We start from the raw sequence: 19,106 nt of genomic DNA, 5'->3' as shown, positions 1-19,106 counted from the left end.
TGCATTTATGTACCCAAATATGTACATGTGAGACTATACAGCTTTAAATAAACACATATGGAATAATTATATGCATACATTTGCCTTTTCTATTTAAAAATATGCTTTAGGCCGGGCATGGTGGCTCACTCCTGTAATCCTAGCACTCTGGGAAGCCGAGGCAGGAGGATAGCTCAAGGTCAGGAGTTCGAGACCAGCCTGAGCAAGAGCCAGACCCCGTCTCTACTAATAATAGAAAGAAATTATATGGACAACTAAAAATATATAGGAAACAATTAGCCAGGCATGGTGTCATATGCCTGTAGTCCCAGCTACTCAGGAGGCTGAGGCAGAAGGATTGCTTGAGCCCAGGAGATTGAGGTTGCTCTGAGCTAGGCTGATGCCATGGCACTCTAGCCCGGGCAACAGAGTGAGACTCTGTCTCCAAAAAAAAAAAAATTAAAATTAAAAAAAATTAAAAGAAATAAAAATATGCTTTAGAGATCATTTCATGTTAGTATACATAGATGTCCCTCAATTATAAAAATAAATTACAAAGTATTCCATTTTATGATGAATTATTCATTTATTTAACCATTCTCCTATTGATAAACATTAAGGTATTTTCCAGTTTTTCACTATTGACAACCAATGTTTCAGTGAATATCCTGTGCCTAGAGCACATCACATTTGTGATTTTTCTCTTCAAACTGTATTTAAACAAACAGTTGGTTTACAGTAGGTGGAGGCCACTCCAAAAAGTAACTGAAAATTCCATTTCTGCAAATTATTAGTAGTTCATACATTTGGGGAGTATCCAAATACTCTGGATATATAATACTTATTGGTTTAACCCTCTGGTTTAGAAATATGATTCTGTATGTGCTGTAAAGAATTACAGTATTGCCAAATAGTTCCTTTGTCTAATTATTTTCAATCATGATTCCATAACAATTTGATAAATTATGTTCTCAATAAAAATGTTATAAATCATATTTTCCTTAAATAAAATAGTACACATTTTAAGTGTCTTAATTTTAATTCTTCTTTCAACTTAAAGAATAATTTAGTCCTTTATTATTTGGTCAACAGTCATTATTTGCTTCCATTAAAGCTAAAAATTAAAGTAAAACTCATTATGGAAAGTATTCAGTAAAACTTCAAAATATGAATACTGAGCCTTCACTTACATGATAAGCACACACTGGGCAACACGCTTGCCAAATTCAAGTATGGATTTTTACTGAGCCGAATTTCTTTTGGTGGTTCTCCCAACAGTGAAGTCTGATTCTTAGAGGCAGCCTATTTACCAAAAACAGAGAGGTGTTGCTTAATGAGAGATATAAGAAAATCAACATGCAGAAAGAACAGAGAAATATTTATTTTTCAATAAATTTAGCCTAATGTGATACAATTTTGTGGAACCTAATCTTCGATGATATAAACTTATGAAATACTTATGGAGGCTGACTAAAATTACCACATTTCACCTGCTATTAATTTTTCAATTAGATTTTTTTTTAATTTTTTTAGAACTATTCTAGAACCGCAGAACTTTAGAACTGAAAAAGAACTAAAAGCCATTTTGTACAACCTTCTCACTTGAACCAGGAAAGAATTCATTTTTACAAGAAGAAACAAATTCTATATCTCATTTCCAGAAATACCGTTATCAACATTTTTATTAAGGTTTTTATTTTATATTTTATGGCCACAACCAAATGACATCCATGGACACGGGTTATTTCCACCTTTTGGCTATTGTGAATAATGCTGCTATGAACAATAGTATACAAATGTCTTTTGGAGTTCCTGCTTTATAAATGTCATCATGTAACTAAGTATTAATGATACTGCTAAAGTTTTCCAAATTACAAAATTCTGAACTTAGTTTATATCTTATTCTTAAAATATCATTTTTTAAAACCATGCATATCACAAGCTTTTCAAAAAAGCAAATATATGAATAAAGAATTCCAATTTATTTTATAATAGACATAAAATACTCATTTTATACAAATTAAAATTATTTTACTTACAGACAAAACTAACAAATAATCAAGATGGTCCCAAATGTCAGCAGGTATAACTTATCAAAAGATGAATTTTTTTTGTTCATTTATAAGAACAAGTTTTTTTTAAGAATGTGATGTTTTCTTCAATTTTCAGAAATTGAAGAAAAAGTAAATGTAAACTATGAAAAAGTTATCATTTCATTGACATAGCAATTATCTAGTTTGCAATCCATATTTATATACTTTAAGTACATTATTAATTTCCTTTGATGTTTAAAAATACTTAAGATTGCTTTATGATACTCCATATATTATACCACCTATAAAGTAACTACAAATTAGAATACCTAGTATCAGAATAATTTCATTTAAAATAAAATAAAAAAGGAATATATATATGTATGCATGTCTGTGTATAATGCATACGTGCACACACACAGTTTTCTTACCACCGAACTTACCTCTGTGCCTTTTGGCTGGCTTTGCTGCTGCTTGTGGTGACCTGCCAGCAAGCCTCCAGCAGTAAGATTTGGAAAGGTCTGAAGATAAGGCTGCGACCCTGAGAAATTTCCTTCCGCCATTCCCAGTGTGGCTGGCTGTTTCTCCTGAGTATTACTGTGCCCTGGCCCAGCTTGTCCAGCAAGGTGCTGATTTGGAAAGAATGGTAACATGCCCATTCCAGCTGTTATAGTTGTCTGAGTTGGAATCAGATTAGATGCTGTAGTCAACCACAAATGCAAAAAGCTTTTAGTTAGACAAAACTTATTCACAATAGTCTTTTTGATTTTGTTAAGTTATGGACAAAATGCAGAGAAATCAACTTTGTATCTATTAGAGAATAGTTAAATTCAAAAGGTAAAATTGGAGGTTATAAATTGGGAATTTCCTTTATGAAAAAACAAAACCTACAATATTGATGATCTTATTTTTAACAACTTTCAGGATAACAACATTAAATTTTTTAATTACATATTTTTAAAGTTGATAAAATTGAGAGCAAAGTTTATGTTCTTTTTGGCATTTAAGTCATATCAGTATTTTTTTATGACCAGTCATTGCAATTTGCCTGCTTCCGAATTTGAAGAGAATAATTAAGTCTTAAGTTTAAAATGTTCTTTGACACTTAAAAATTAATAAAGTTTGAATCCAACAATAAATTTGGTTAGCCAGCTTCCATCAGTTCATGAGAGCCGATTGTGCATATCTCTTCCCAAGTCTCGATTTCACTGTCTTCATATTGGCAACCTGAGATCAGCCATGGTTGAAGTATTCACACACATAGATGCATAAACACTACAAATCAAGGCTTTTTTTTAATTTTTAAGCTAGAGAGCTGACTGGTAAACACCAGCACACCACTGGTTTTAAAAAAAAAATCAATATTTGCAAATAGATAAGCACTAAATTTAATACACAAAAGTATTGTTTTTATTCATAGGAAATAATAAGAACTTCTGAAAGAAATGAAGGTTTTAATAGTAAAATTCTGAATCATTCCACTTTTTAAAAATCTATAGGTCAAAATTAAATGGAAAGAGCTAATTTTGATAACTAAGTCAAATTTACATTTTACAAATTCACTAAACACATTTCTTCAATTACTTGTAGTGCTAATCATTTAGAGATGGATACTTTGGTTCTCCTATCTTTTTTAGCAGTATAATTATTTGGACACTTTGAATTTTCAGTGTTCTTAAAGCAGCACATATTAAAGCAAATGGCTTATGATTTAATCCAACAAAAATAATACACATTTACACAAGCTTTTAGTCTTAGAAAATTTAATTTCCTGGAACAGATCCTATCATACCACAAAAATTTCTTCACTGGTTTAACTTTTGCCTAGTCAATTTCAACAGTCAGAATTGTCTGAGTTTATTTGATATTTGACTAGTTGGTTTTATGAATAAGAGGTTCAGTAAGCTACCCATATTTAACTGACTTTTTTTTTTTATTACAGGTGGTACTTCTCTTTTCACTCAGCATGATCACTTTAAGCAAATTTCAATTAAGTTTCAAACTGAAAGTGCCCTTCAAAATCACATTCAAATAAGAAATCTTAGTATAATACCATGTTCCTGTTTTGCTGCAAAAAAAATTGTTTTGGCATGCTTTTTGGAAGTACATAGTACATATATTATTTTTCTTCCACTCCTAATTTGGAGATCACATTTTAAAGATAATATAAATAAATAAACTTTAAATTTATAAATACCATATATTTCTTTTCTAAAAGCTAAGGGTTTCTTATAGAGGCAACAATTAAATGGACACGTAAGTAATGTGCTGTCAGCCCAGTGGGCAGCATGTCAGTCTTCAACGGATCTATGTCTCCACCTCGTACAGCTGTGAACCTGCATAAAATATTAAAGCGTATCCAACAGGGAAAGTCTTAACTTGGCATGGAAGCAAGTCCATCAATGACTTATCAATATTAAAAACAGAAAAGGGTTCTTCAAATTTTAAATGACTAAATAAAACTCAAATTTGACCTTCCTGTAAATAAAAGTAGAATGTGGGTAAACCATTTGTAAATCTCAAACTTGACTGTTTACTGACTTCTCAGTAAATACACATCATTTACTTTTATGTGCTTCTCCGTGATGTCCCAATTCCTTTTTCAGTGGAAGCACTGACCCTATTCCTAGTGCGGTTTGAAGGACCACAGCTGGGGGTTCTCCAAGTAAGCCAGGTTTCTACAAAAGAAGAAAAAAAGGTAAGACCTTTGCCCATGGTGGTAAGACGGAACCTAAAAAAGACAACACATATAAAAATTCATAAACAATTTTATCAACAGCCTGATTCTAGAAAAGGAACAAATTGATTTCAAAAGAAAAAATAATACCATACTTACATTATTAGTATGAATATTCTCAAACTTCATTAATTGTTGCTGTGCCGGTGGTACACGAGAAAGATTCTGAAGGAATAAATTAGAAGCATTACCCGTAAGTGAGCTCTGTGAAAATGATAAAACATTAAGTTAGTTTAATTTTGAAAAGCTATTTGTTGTATAACCCAATTCATTTTAAAGTTCAATTCTCCAGGTGATCTGAGTAAAAGCAATAGCTTCTTTTTGTTGTTGTTGTTTTTTTTTTTTTGAGACAGAGTCTCACTCTGTTGCCCGGGCTAGAGTGCTGTGGCATCAGCCTAGCTCACAGCAACCTCAAACTCCTGGGCTCAAGCAATCCTTCTGCCTCAGCCTCCCGAGTAGCTGGGACTACAGGCCCACCATGCTAGCTTAGCTAATTTTTACTGTATATATTTTTAGTTGTCCATATAATTTCTTTCTATTTTTAGTAGAGATGGGGTCTCGCTCTTGCTCAGGCTGGTCTCAAACTCCTGAGCTCAAACAATCCACCTGCTTCGGCCTCTCAGAGTGCTAGGATTATAGGTGTGAGCTACCGCGCCCGGCCAATAGATTCTTACTATATGATAATTCACTTTCCAATTTCAGGCAAAGCTAATTAATTCTTTCGATAATATACAGAAGATGACCATATGGTCATGAGACTAATTCTACATTCTTTCTTTCTTTCATCCTTCCTCCCTTCCTTTCACCCCTTTTTGGCTTTAATAACAGTGATGTTCTATGTATTCATTTATTTATTCATTTAATCATTCAACAAAGATTTACTGAGCACTTTCTATGTATCATGCACTGTGCTACACAGTGAAAAATGCAATACGATCTGCCCTCATGAACCTTACAGTGCCCTGAGGAAGGGAGCCATTAATTAAGTGTAATATAAAAACATATAATTACAAATTGTAATAGAAGGTTTCTTTGAGGAACTCACTCTTGCACTGAGATCTGAAGGCTGTGTAGAAATAACCAGGTGAAGTCTGGGGGAACCGGGTGGTGTTGGGGTGGGGAGTATTGCAGGCAGAAGGGACAGCAGGAACAAAGACCTAAGAAGGAGAAAACTAGGTCCCCTAGGAGGACCAAAAGCAGGCCACTGTAGCATGACAGTGATGTGCAACGAGCTGAGAGGCAGGAGGGGCCAGCTTGCACAGGCCTTGAAGGCAAAATTAAGCATTTTAGTCTTTCTCTTAAAACAGAGCGAATATTATCAATACTCTGAACTCCCTCTTTCACATCACTCTTCACACCTTATTGTAATTAACTGTTTAATGTTTGTTTTCCCTACAGGTTGGAATTCCATAACAACAGAGGATATGAATGTCTTATTCAATGTCATAGCCTCAATAATTAGTACATACACGTCAGATTCTCAATAAAATGTGTTGAGTAAATGAATGAATAAAGACTCTAGAATGTACCACCAAGTTCTACGTTAGATTCTAAGGATAAAAAATAAAAGATAGGCCTTTCCTTTAAAAAGCTGAGTTTAGGACTAGACATTGATTCATTCAACTTACATTAAACTTCTATTATATAATAGGCTTGACTTGTAATTAGGATTCTATATTATTAAATAGTACCTGAAATTAATGAGTAATGTTTACCTCTAACATTATGGACATTCATACACACAAACACATATACTTACCTGAAAAAGGTAAGAAAAATATGCTTTATTCTCATATATATGAATTATTTTTATAATATTAAATTTTAAGCATTAAAATTTATTGATTTTTTTCTTTCTATAAATACTTTAAGATCACAGAAGAAGCCTTATTTTGAGTAACCAATTTATTATCTAGAAAAAAAAATACACCATAAAAATATACTGCTTTCCTTAAGCCCTACAAATATAAATCAATAAACATTAATATATAGAACTATGTGGCTTTGGTTAGCTGAATAGGATCTGATGGACTCATTAAGTTATGAAGTTAGTAGCCATAGTTGTTACTAAGGCTTTTATTTAAAGTAAAATACTCAATTTAACTTATTGAGAATTTTAGGTGTCAAGAATAAGCAAAATATTCACTCCAAATATTAGATGCTTCAGTGCTCAATGTACCTGATGTGCTTTATTCAAATGTAAAAACGCAGGGGAGATGGATGGATTCATCAGATGCGGCAAGCTGTGAGGTGTTCCCAGAACTGCTTTGAGAAAACAAAAGTAAAAACTTTATGAGATATATGGAACTACAAATAAATAAAACAAGCTCCAAAAAGGATAAATATTTCTTTACACTTTTAACAAATTCATTAGAAGTTCAATGATATACTGACCTTGTCATTGGTCAAAACTGACAGGCTCCTTTCCTTGTGATTCAACTCTGAAAATTGTTTTAAAATTCCAATACCTTCTGCCACAATTGTAAAATGCCAGACCTAGGCTTAATATTCTCTAGCATTTAGTGAAACAAAATACATGCATCTTTTAGTAAGTATAGTACTAACTGAATCTATGTTATTTGCTCAGTGGTTTCTTAGGTGTTTCAGGGATTTTGGCAGAGGGTGGGGATGGAGAACAAGAAACAACTCTTGTCCTTGAAAAGCTTATGTAAAATCTAATTAAGATAATATATGTATGCAAAAATATTTACAAAATAAAAACAAACAAAACTGTAACAGAGATAATAGGAATAAATGGTAACCACACTCTTAAATCAAGTCCAATAGTCCAAATACCAGAGTACATTTCAAAAGAGATGTTTTCAGAATAGATAATATATAGAACAAAAAGAACCATGAGATTAAAAATATATAAAGAAATTCCATCTAATTATTGTAAATAGCTAAAAATAGTCATAATATAAAAAATTATGTATATATAATATACAAAGTATTTAGTGTCCAGAAAAGGTCCTGCTAATAGTTTTTTGTAATATACATGTAGCAAAATAGAAAACACTGAACTATGAAAAGTGAAATAAATAAATAAATGAAATAAATCCTTTTTGCAACCAAATTTTTTTAGTATCTATCCAAGTCTACATTGGGACTTCCTTAGAGACCAAGAATGATACAACATCTTGGTTTCAGGTACAGAATTGTATCAGTTAATCAACCCACAGGAAACTGTGTAATTCAACAGATTTCAATATTCTCTTTAGCAAAGGAGGAAGTACCCAGACCGTGTGGGAATGGAGGTAATGCATAAATTAAGAAGAGTTACGATAACGTGAGGATATAAGGAAGGGGACCCTTTTAGAATTCTAATACTTACTTCAATGTGGAAAAAAGCCATTCCGGGTAGAAAATTGGCATATAGAAGGAACTCCCTTGCAAACAATAGGTTAGGGAATTAACCGTAGAAAATTAGAGAAAATACTACTTGACCTATAAAAATAACTTGAGTGCAGCCTCTTCAATAAATGGTACTGGGAAAACTGGATATCCATATGCAAAAGAATGAAACCAGACTCCTATCTCTCACCATATACAAAAATCATCTCAGAATGATTAAGGACTTAAATGTTAAGACCCAAAACCATAAAACTGCTAGAAGAAAACAGAGTGGAAATGCTTCAGGACATTTGTCTGGGTGAAGATTTTATGGGTCAGACTTCAAAAGCACAGGTAACAAAAGCAAAACTAGGCAAACAGGATTATATCAAACTAAAAAGCTTCTGCACAGCAAACCAAACAATCAACAGAGTGATGAGACAACCTCTAAAATGAGAGAGTATATTTGCAAACTACTTATCCAACAAGGGATTAATATCCAGAATATACATCAAATTCAAACAACTCCACAGCAAAAAACACAAATAATCCAATTTAAAAATGGGCAGAGGATGTGAATAAACATTTCTCAAAAGAAACATGCAAATGGCCAACAAGTATAGGAAAAAATTGGTCAGCATCACTAATCATCAAGAAAATGCAAATCAAAACCACAATGGGCCGGGCGCGGTGGCTCACGCCTGTAATCCTAGCACTCTGGGAGGCCGAGGTGGGCGGATCGTTTGAGCTCAGGAGTTCGAGACCAGCCTGAGCAAGAGCGAGACCCCACCTCTACTAAAAATAGAAAGAAATTATATGGACAGCTAAAAATATATATAGAAAAAATTAGCCGGGCATGGTGGCGCCTGCCTGTAGTCCCAGCTACTCGGGAGGCTGAGACAGGAGGATCGCTTGAGCTCAGGAGTTTGAGGTTGCTGTGAGCTAGGCTGACGCCACGGCACTCACTCTAGCCTGGGCAACAGAGTGAGACTCTGTCTCAAAAAAAAAAAAAAAAAAAAAAACAAAACCACAATGAAATATCATCTCACCCCAGTTAGAATGGCTATCATGAAAAAGATAAAAAATAACAAATTTGGACAGGATATAGAAAAAAGGGAACTCTCATACATTGTTGGTGGGAATGTAAATTAGTACAGACATTATGGAAAACAGTATGGAGGTTCCTTAAAATATTAAAAATAGTGCTACCATAAGCTCCATCAATCCCATTATTGGATATATATCCAAAGGAAAGGAAATCCATATATTGAAGAGATATCTGTATCATGTTTTTGTAGCACTATTCATAATAGCTAAGATATGGAATCAACCTAAGTGTCCATCAACAGACGAATGGATAAAGAAAATGCGGTGTATATACACAATGGAAAACTATTCAGCCAAAGAAAAGGAGGAAACTCTGTCATTTGCAGCAACATAGATGAACCTAGAGGACATTAAATTAGGTGAAATAAGTCAGGCACAGAAAAATAAATACTACATGTTCTCACTCATACACAGGAGCTAAAAAAGTTGAGTTCATAGAGTAGAGAGTAGAATTGGGGTTCTTATAGGTGGGGTAGGGTAGTAGGGAGGAGAGGATTTGGAGAAGTTGGTTAACTAATACAAACTTATAGCTAGATAGGAGGATTGAGTTCTAGCATTCTACAGCACTGTAGGGTCCACTATAGTTAACAATAATCTATTGTATATTTTCAAATAGCTAAGGATAATTTATCACAAAGAAATGACAAATGTTTGAGTTGACAGATATGCTAATTATCCTGATTCAATCATTACACATTGTATATATGTAACAAAATCACTCTTTACCCATAAATACGTAAAATCATTACATGCCAATTAAAATTTTTTTAATTTTAAAAAATAACAAGTAGAACAATTAATACTTTCTAAATTCTGGAGTTGAAGTTCAAAGAATGGGGGTTTTTAAGACACATCACCTCTTTACCAAATTAATGACCATCTAAACAAAACATCTAAATTGCAAAGCCCCAGATGTGTCATCTATGAAAGCTAACTGAAAATATCTTTCCTCGAAAAATTATTATGGGAACTACAAATAACAGATACCAATGCACTTTTAAAACTACATTAATCTAAGGTGATAAATTATTAATGGAGCAGCCAGTGGTAACACTGCAAATATGAGAAAAGGATTTTCCAAGATAAACTGAAATATAAACTCATTTGGCAACTTAAAAGATATTTTATTAAATATACACATTTATTGATATTTAGATATAGACAGATATGCTAATACTAATTTTTAAAAACTGCTGGCTAAATTAATATAAAAAAGTTCCCAAGCAAAAAATATTACCAAGGATAACAATTGTGATTTTATTACCATAAGGGGGCCAGCTCACCAAGAGGATGCAACAATCTTAAATGTTTGTGCACTAAATAATAAGTCTTCAAAATATATAAAGCAAAAATTTACAGAATTAAATGAAAAGTAGGCAAATCCATAATTATGACTAGAAATTTCAAAACCCCTCCTCTCTTTTCAGATAGCCACTGTATTTTGTTGTACAACAGTGAAATACATTTTTCTTCACAGCTTTTATTAAACACAATTATCTCCCACTTTATAACAACAACAAAAACAAAACAAACAAACCCCACCAGAGAAAAACAATCTGGAAATGTACACAGCCTCACATCTACCTGCCCTTAACCTTAGCTCTTGGCTTAGACTACCATTGTGCCCCATCTCTCCCCTCAGTAATTAATAGAATAAGTTGACAGAAAATTAGTAAGGATATAAAAGACCTGAACAATGCTATCCACCACTTGGATCTAATTGACATTTACCCAGCTATAACAGAATGCACAATCTTCCCAAGTACACATGGAATATTTACCAATATAGTCCATATTCTGGGCCATGAAACAAGTTTAAATTCAAATTTATAAATTTAAATCATATAAAGTATCTTCTCTGACTACAAGTGAATTAAATTAGTTATCTATAACAAAAAAAAAATCTGAAAAATCTCCAAAATTTGGAACTTAAGTAACATACTTATAAATAACCCAAGGATCAAAGGAGAAACCAAAACAGAAATAAGAAAGTATCTTGAAATGAACAAAAATTATAATTAACATATCAAGATTTGTGAGATACAGTGGTTAGAGGGAAACTGGTAGTCCTAAACACAAAAAAAGAAAGGTCTCAAGTAAACAATCCCATTTTACTATAAGAAACCAGAAAAAGGAGAACAAATTATGCCCAAAATAAGCAGAATAAAACAGAAAATAAAAATTAAAGCAGAAGCCAATGAAATAGAAAACAGAAAACAACCAGAGAAAGCCAGTGAAATCAAAAGCTGGCTTTTTGAAAAAGTCAGTAATATTGATAAACCATTAGCCAGACTTCAGGAAAAAAGAGAAAAGACACAAAGGAATATCATGAACAATGTCATTCCAATAAATTTGATAACACTTACACAAAATAGATAATTTCCTTGAAAGACAAACTATCAAAGCTTGCTCAAGATGAAAGATATCCTGAAATAGCTCTTTATATATTAAAGAAATTGAATTTATAATGAGAAATCTTCCTTAAAAAATTCAAGACACAGATGACTTCACTACTAAATTGTACCAAATATATAAGGAAGAAATAATAGTACTGAACACAGGCCGGGCGCGGTGGCTCACAACTGTAATCCTAGCACTCCTGGAGGCCAAGGCGGGAGGATCACTTGAGCACAGGAGTTTGAGACCAGCCTGAACAAGAGTAAGATCCCGTCTCTACTAAAAATAGAAAAAAATTGGCCTGGTGTGGTGGCAAGCGCCTGTAGTGCCAGCTACTCGGGAGGCTGAGGCAAGAGGATTGCTTGGGCGTAGGAGTTTGAGGTTGCTGTGAGCTAGGCTGATGCCACAACACTCTACTCAGGGAAACAGAGTGAGACTCTGTCTCAAAAAAAAAAAACAAAACAAACAAAAAAAAAACTATTGAACACAAATCCTCACATGATTGAAGAGAGGGTGCATTTCCCAAATCATTCTATGAGGTCAGCATTATCTTCATGACAAAATTAGAAAATATAAGGAAAGGAAACTACAGACCAATATGCTTCATAAACACAGATGAAAAAATTCTAAACTAAATCACAACAAATCCAACAATACATAAAAAGGATTATAATACATCATGACTAAGAAAGATTTACCCTAGGAAAAAAAGGTTGGTATAACATTCAAAAATCATCAAGCTAGGCCAGGCACAGCGGCTCATGCCTATGATTCTAGCACCTTGGGATGCAGAGACAAGAGGAGTGCTTGAGGCCAGGAGTTTAAGACCAGACTAAGCAACATAGCAAGACCCCCGTCTCTACAAAAAATAAAAAAATTATGTGGGCAGCGGTAGCATGCGCCTGTAGTCCCAGCTACTTGGGAGGCTGAGGCAGGAGGATCACTTGAGCCCAGGCAGTGGAGGTTGTAGTGAGCTATGATCATGCCACTGCACTCTAGCTTGGGCAACAGAATGAGACCCTGTCTCAAAACAAACAAACAAACAAAAATCATCAATGTAATGCATCACATTAACAGCCAAACAAACAAACAAACAAAAAAACATATGCTCATCTCAATAGACAGAATAGACAGAGAAAAGCATTCAGCAAATTCCAGCAATCATCATGATAAAACTTAACAACAATGTAGACAGAAGGTAAATTCCCCAGCTTGATAAAAGAAATCTATGAAAAAAGTATAGCTAATACTTAATAGCAAAAGAATGAATGTTTTTTCCATGAGACCGGGAACAAGGCAAGGACATCTACTCTGACCAGTTCTATGCACAACTATACTAGAGTATCTATCTATTGTAAAAAAAAAAAAAAAACAAAGGAAAGAAATAAAAGGCATAAATGTTGGAAAAGAAGAAGTAAAATTATTTTTATTTGTAGATGACATGATTATCTATATAGGAAATCCTAACAAAAATCTACTAGAAATAAGTGAGTTTAGCAAGGTTGCAAGATATAAGATAAATATATATATACATAATCAATTCTACTTCTATATGGTAGCAACAAGCAAGAGTACACTGAAATTAAAAGCAATGCAACTTAAAATAACATCAAGAAATATGAAATACTATGGATAAATCTGACAAAAGATGTATAAGATTTGCACTCTGGAAACTATAAAACATTGCTGAGAGAAGTTAAAGAATGTCTAAACAAATGGAGAGTTACATTTATGGATAAGAAGCATTAGAATTATTGTCAACCTACTCAAATTAGTATATAGATTCCACACAACCCCAGTGAAAATCCCAGCAGACATTGTTTACAGAAATTGACAAGCTGATTCTAAAATTGCAATATGCAAATGACCTAGACTAGCCAAAACAACTTTGAAAAAGAATAAAGTTGGAGAATTTATACTAACTGATTTCAGAACTTTATTATATAGTTGCATTTATCAAAACAGATATTTTTATATAAAGACAGCACTGGTATAAAGACATATTTAGATCAGTGAAAAGAAGAGATTTCAGATACAGACCCATACATACATGGTGAGCTGATTTTTAACAAAGGTGTCAAAAAATTCAATGGAAAAGGATAATCTTTTTAAACAAATGATGCTGGAACAACTATGGAAGTATATGTAAAAAAAAAAAAAAAATGAACCTGGACTCCTACTTCACACCAGAAACAAGTATTAACTCAAAATGAATCACAAATCTAAATATAGGGAATAAAATTCTAAAGCTTCCTGAAGACAACATCTGAGAAAATCTTAGTGACCTTAAATTTGGCAAAGATTTCTTAAATGTCACACAAGAAGTACAAATTATAAAAGAAAAAAATAAATTGAACTTTGTCAAAATAAAAATTTTTGCTCTTTGGCTGGGTGCAATGCCTCATACTCATAATCCTAGCACTTTGAGAGGCTGAGGCGGGAGGATCACTTGAGACCAGGAGTTCAAGACCAGCCTGAGCAAGATGTGCCTATAGTCTCAGTGACTTGGGAGGCTGAGGCAGGAGGAACGCTCAAGCCCTGGAGTCTGAGGCTGCAGTGAGCTATGGTGATGCAACTGCACTCTAGCCCAGGTGACAGAGCAAGATTCTGTCTCAAAAAAAAAAAAAAAAAAAAATTGCTCTTCAAAAGATACTGTTAACAAAATAAAAGAACAACCTACAGAGTGGGAGAAAATATTTGCAAACCATATATCCAACAGACAACTTGTGTATCAAATAAAGAAAGAACTCTTACAACTTAATAACACAAACAACTCGATTTTAAAATGTACAAAATATTTGAAAAGACAAGTCACCAAAGATGATACAAAGATGGCAAACTGCACATTAAAAGATGCTCAAAATCATTAGTCAAAAGAAATATTCAAATTAAAACCACAATAAGACAGCACTATATACACAATAGAAAGGCTAAAATTATTAATAAAAAAACCAACATACCAAGTGTTTGTGGGGATACTGAGCAAACTGGAGCTAGACTCTGAAGGTGAGAATATAAAATGGCTCAGGCACACTGGAAAGCAGCTGGGCAGTTTCTTACAACTTAAACATGTATCTGCCATATGACCCGGCCATCCCACAACTAATTAGCTGCCCAAGTGAAATAAAAGCATAAGTTTACATAAAGACTAGTACACAAACATCCATACCAATTTTGTGTGTAATGGGCCCAAACTGAAAATAACCTAAATGTTTATCAACAAATCAATGATTAAGCAAATTATGGAACGACTTACTACTTAGAATAAAAAGGAAAAAGCTATTGATACATGCAACATGAATGAATCTCAAAATAGTAAGCTGAGCGAAAGCAGCTAAATAGTACATACTGCATGATTCCTTTTATACACATTTCTAGAAATACAAATTATAGTGACAGCACATTAGTGGTTTCCTGGGGACAGGTTAGGGGGATGGATTACAAGGGGGCAAAAGGAAACTTGTGCAGTAATGTGTATGTTTATTATTCAATTATGGTGATGATTTCATGGGTGAATATATACGTCAAAATGTATAAGGTTGTATACTTCAGATATGTGCAATTTAATGCTCATTAATTATACCTCAATAAAGCTGTTTAAAAAATACAGTTCAGATTATAAGTGATTGTATAATAGTTAAATTTGTAACAGATACATATACAAAAGAAATCTAGAATATACCCATTATACTTTATTTTTGAAGGTAATTAAAAGGTCTGGATTGAAGAGAAAAGATCAGCTTGGTTGGAGTAACATAATCAAATTGGATCTAGGAGGGAAATTGATCTGATGGCAGTGTGCAGAATAGTTTAGACAGAAAAGAAGGCAGACAAAAAAAGGAGTTAGCAATTTTTAGACTCGACCATATGTGAATAACAAGGTATACGTAAGTTGTAGGACAGAGATGTAAAGGAAGGAATTTAATCAGTAAACCAATATTGGAGTGTCTTTAACTATAAATAGCAGTTCTGTTCTGGGTGCTTGTGATGAACAAGACAGAAATACCTGCCTAGCTGGAGGGGTTTCCTTTCTACTGGGAGAAACAGGCAATAAACAAGTAAATTTATAATGTGTCAGTTATTTGAAAAATGATACAATGAAAAAGAAAGAGGGCCAGGGTATAAAGAATCACAGTTCTTTATCATTAATTTAGTTTGCTCAGAGAAGGCCTCTATGAAGACTTCAGGATATAACAAGGGTTAGGATATAGTAAAAAAACATAGTAAGGAAAAACAACGGAATTTACTGGTTAACAAGACACTTTGTCTTTCCTCAGCATCAAGAAACTTTCCACACATTCTCCAGCTTTGCATGTGCTCAAGTGAGGCAGGGATTTAATCTTCTGCCCTTGCCACCTACACAGAGAAAAGGCTGTGCTTAGTGAAATAATTTTTGCGTCAGTGTACTACTGAAACGCATCTTACTTAAAATTTAGAAAGTAGCCCTAAGCACAAAGACGCCAACTCCCATAGGTCATACATCAATGTGAGTAGAAAATCAGAGTGGAGAGTATTTAGTCTTCAGTGAAAAGAAGAGACAAAAATAATACTGGGGAGGAATTATCGAAGACAGCTGAGTCCACAGGTATAGCCAATACTTTCTGTAAGACTCAAGACTGTGGTATACTTCTTTAAATACTAACACAATCTTGGACTGCATTAAGTGAAAAATGATGATAACAGGAAGGAAATCCTACTGCATTCTGTGCTGATCAGAACCAATCTACAGGACATGTTTGTGTCTGTGCACACTGTATTTTAGGACAACCAGAAAACCTAAACTAGATCCACAAGAGAACAACCTGTGTGGGAGTTAACGTACAACTCTTTTGACATGTCATGTAAAGTGAAATACAGGACTGTAGTCTCCAAAGAGATATAGGAGGTATAAAAGAGAGCTGTAGAAAAAAATGCAATCCATATTATTTTATTTTCATCTTAAAAAAGGGCAACACTAAGCTTATTTCATAATATATGGATTGACATTCATTTACTTAATGCTGTATAATTGATACGTATATGATATATATTGGGGCTCTGCTCAAAATTTATTTTACTGATAAGGTTGCATAGTCAAAAAAAAGATAACTGGTCTAGGGAATAGAATGCAGGGAAAACAAAATATGACTGAGGCTTCATGGTACTTGTCTTCAAATATTACAACACTTTTACATGAAGGAATAATTTATTTTGTATTTCTTCAGAAGTAGAACTTGAATAAGTGGCTAAAAATTATAAGGATTACCACCTAATATAAGAAAGTTCTAGTAATTAAAATTGTCAAACCGGGGAATAGGTTGCCTTGGGAAATGAGCTTTTAATCCTTTGTCAAGACAAAAAATGGATAACTCTGTACCATTAACACTGCAGAAGAGATATCTGATTGCATAACAGTCCAAGTCAGAAAACCTCTAAAACTGCTTCTTATATGCAAATATTAATAATTGATGATTATATGAAGTACTTAATATGAATATTATTGTATAATAAAGAATTTTACTGGCCTTTGTCCCTGGTTCCTAGGAGGGAGTCTCTAAGTGCTTGGAATTCCCAGAGTTATAGGAGTGCCTCTGTTATGCTTATGAGGTGATTCATGGTGGGCCTACAGACAGCCTCAGGATGGGGGCTAACCCTGCCAAAAGACCAACCATATGATTAGAGAGTTGGGGCTTTGCACCAGGTGACATCAGCCTGACCTCCTAACTTCCAGGGAGTGGAAGGGGACTGGAGACTGAGTTCAATCCCAGGGCCAATCATCACACCCACATAGTGAAACCCCAGTAAAAACTCTGGACTCAAAGTTCAGTAGAGATCCCTGGTTGGAAAACACACTAATGTGCTGGGTGGGTGACGTGTCCTGATTTGATGGAGAGAAGGCAAAGAAGTGCTGCATTCAGGACCCTCCAAGACCTTGCCCTAAGTGTCTCTTCATCTGGCTGTGCCTGAGTTATATCCTTTATTATTTAAAACTGTACTCATAAGTATAGTACTTTCCTGATTTCTGTGAGTCATTCTAGTGAGTTATTGAATGTGAGGGGGTTGTGGGAACTCCCAAATTTGTAGTCAGTTGGTCAGAAGTGCAAGTGGCCTAGAGACCCCCCTGAACTTGTGGCTGGGGTCTAACGTGGGGGAGTCATATGGAGGACTGCACTCTTGTGGGATCTGTGCTAGTTCTAGGTAGTTAGTGCCAGAATTAAACTGCAGTACACAAAAAATATATTTCAGTGCACAGGCTGGTATTAAATCAGTAGGGACTGAAACAGAATGATTATATTTAATACATTTGCTCTAAACATATTCACTCTAAACTTTAGTGTTGAATGTAGTAGACCCCTTATCAGTGGGGAATATGTTCTAAGACCCTCAGTGGATGCCTGAAACTGTGGATAGTACTGAATCTTATATACACTACGTATGAATTTCTTTTTCTTCACAATTTTATGGATAGAAAATTCATTCTTATTGTAGATCTTAGCAACTTTAGCATACAATTTTTTTTTCTTTCCTTATTAAATAAGGACTTTTATCTTTTCACTAAAGGTAGCATTTCTTTGGCATATCCAAATGGCCTGCATCACTACTGTTATGCTCTGGGGCCATTATTTTAAAAAAAATAAAGATTACTTATACACAAGCACTGTGATACCACAACAGTTGATCTGATAACAGTTGATCTAATAAAGTGACTAATGTGTAACTAACACATACAGAGTAGATATTCCGGACAAAGGGATGATTCACAGCCCAAGGAGGACAGAGCGGGACAGCATGAGATTACATCATGCTGCTCAGAATGGTGTACAATTTAAAATTTATGAACTGTTTATTTCTGTAATTTTCCATTTAATATTTTCAAACCACAGCTAATAGAAACTGTGGAAAGCAAAATCATGGATAAGGTGGGACTACAGTATAGGCTATTCACTTCCTCCCAATGCTAAAACATATTTTTGTGCACATAAAGTTGCATATTTCAGAAGGTAACCTCTTACTAGAGAAAGAATACTAAATAGGTAGATATTTAATGTATACTGATACTACAAAGATTTGCATAATACTTAGAAAATAATAATGCTTTTGTTATTTGCTATAAAGTGAAACAATTCTACAACAGAAAAAAGGGAAGAACAAAGAAGAAACAACATTTAGGACTGTTTTTTTTTTTTGAGACAGAGTCTTGCTCTGTTGCCTGGGCTAGAGTGCCATGGCGTCAAGCTCACAGCAACCTCAAACTCGTGGGCTTAAGCAATCCTTCTGCCTCAGCCTCCCTAGTCACTGGGACTATAGGCATGCGCCACCATGCCCGGCTAATTTTTTTCTATATATATTTTTAGCTGTCCAGATCATTTCTTTCTATTTTTAGTAGAGACAAGGTCTCGCTCTTGCTCAGGCTGGTCTCGAACTCCTGACCTCGAGCGATCCTCCCACCTCGGCCTCCCAGAGTGCTAGGATTATAGGCGTGAGCCACCATGCCCAGCCCATTTAGCACTTTTTGACAAAATAATTCTGCTAAACATACA

At 34.1% G+C, this 19,106-nt stretch overlaps 1 protein-coding gene across 2 annotated transcripts in view; it reads right to left on the bottom strand.

The window, feature by feature from the left end:
* Window positions 1-19,106, bottom strand: part of RAVER2 (ribonucleoprotein, PTB binding 2) — a 78,354-nt gene that overhangs the window by 20,664 nt on the left and 38,584 nt on the right. Inside the window, exons 6-10 of one of the 2 annotated variants that reach the window (XM_069480101.1) lie at window positions 6,929-7,014; window positions 4,849-4,953; window positions 4,579-4,690; window positions 2,444-2,712; window positions 1,170-1,281 (exon numbers count right to left, since the gene is read on the bottom strand). In XM_069480101.1, the coding sequence (XP_069336202.1) occupies window positions 1,170-1,281; window positions 2,444-2,712; window positions 4,579-4,690; window positions 4,849-4,953; window positions 6,929-7,014 (684 nt within the window). The remainder of the gene's footprint in view (window positions 1-1,169; window positions 1,282-2,443; window positions 2,713-4,578; window positions 4,691-4,848; window positions 4,954-6,928; window positions 7,015-19,106) is intronic. The other variant, XM_069480102.1, reaches the window with a different exon arrangement.

The sequence above is a fragment of the Eulemur rufifrons genome, chromosome 8, assembly GCF_041146395.1.
Source record: "Eulemur rufifrons isolate Redbay chromosome 8, OSU_ERuf_1, whole genome shotgun sequence".
Lineage (NCBI taxonomy): Eukaryota > Metazoa > Chordata > Mammalia > Primates > Lemuridae > Eulemur > Eulemur rufifrons.
This window is presented reverse-complemented; position numbering and strand designations above follow the sequence as displayed.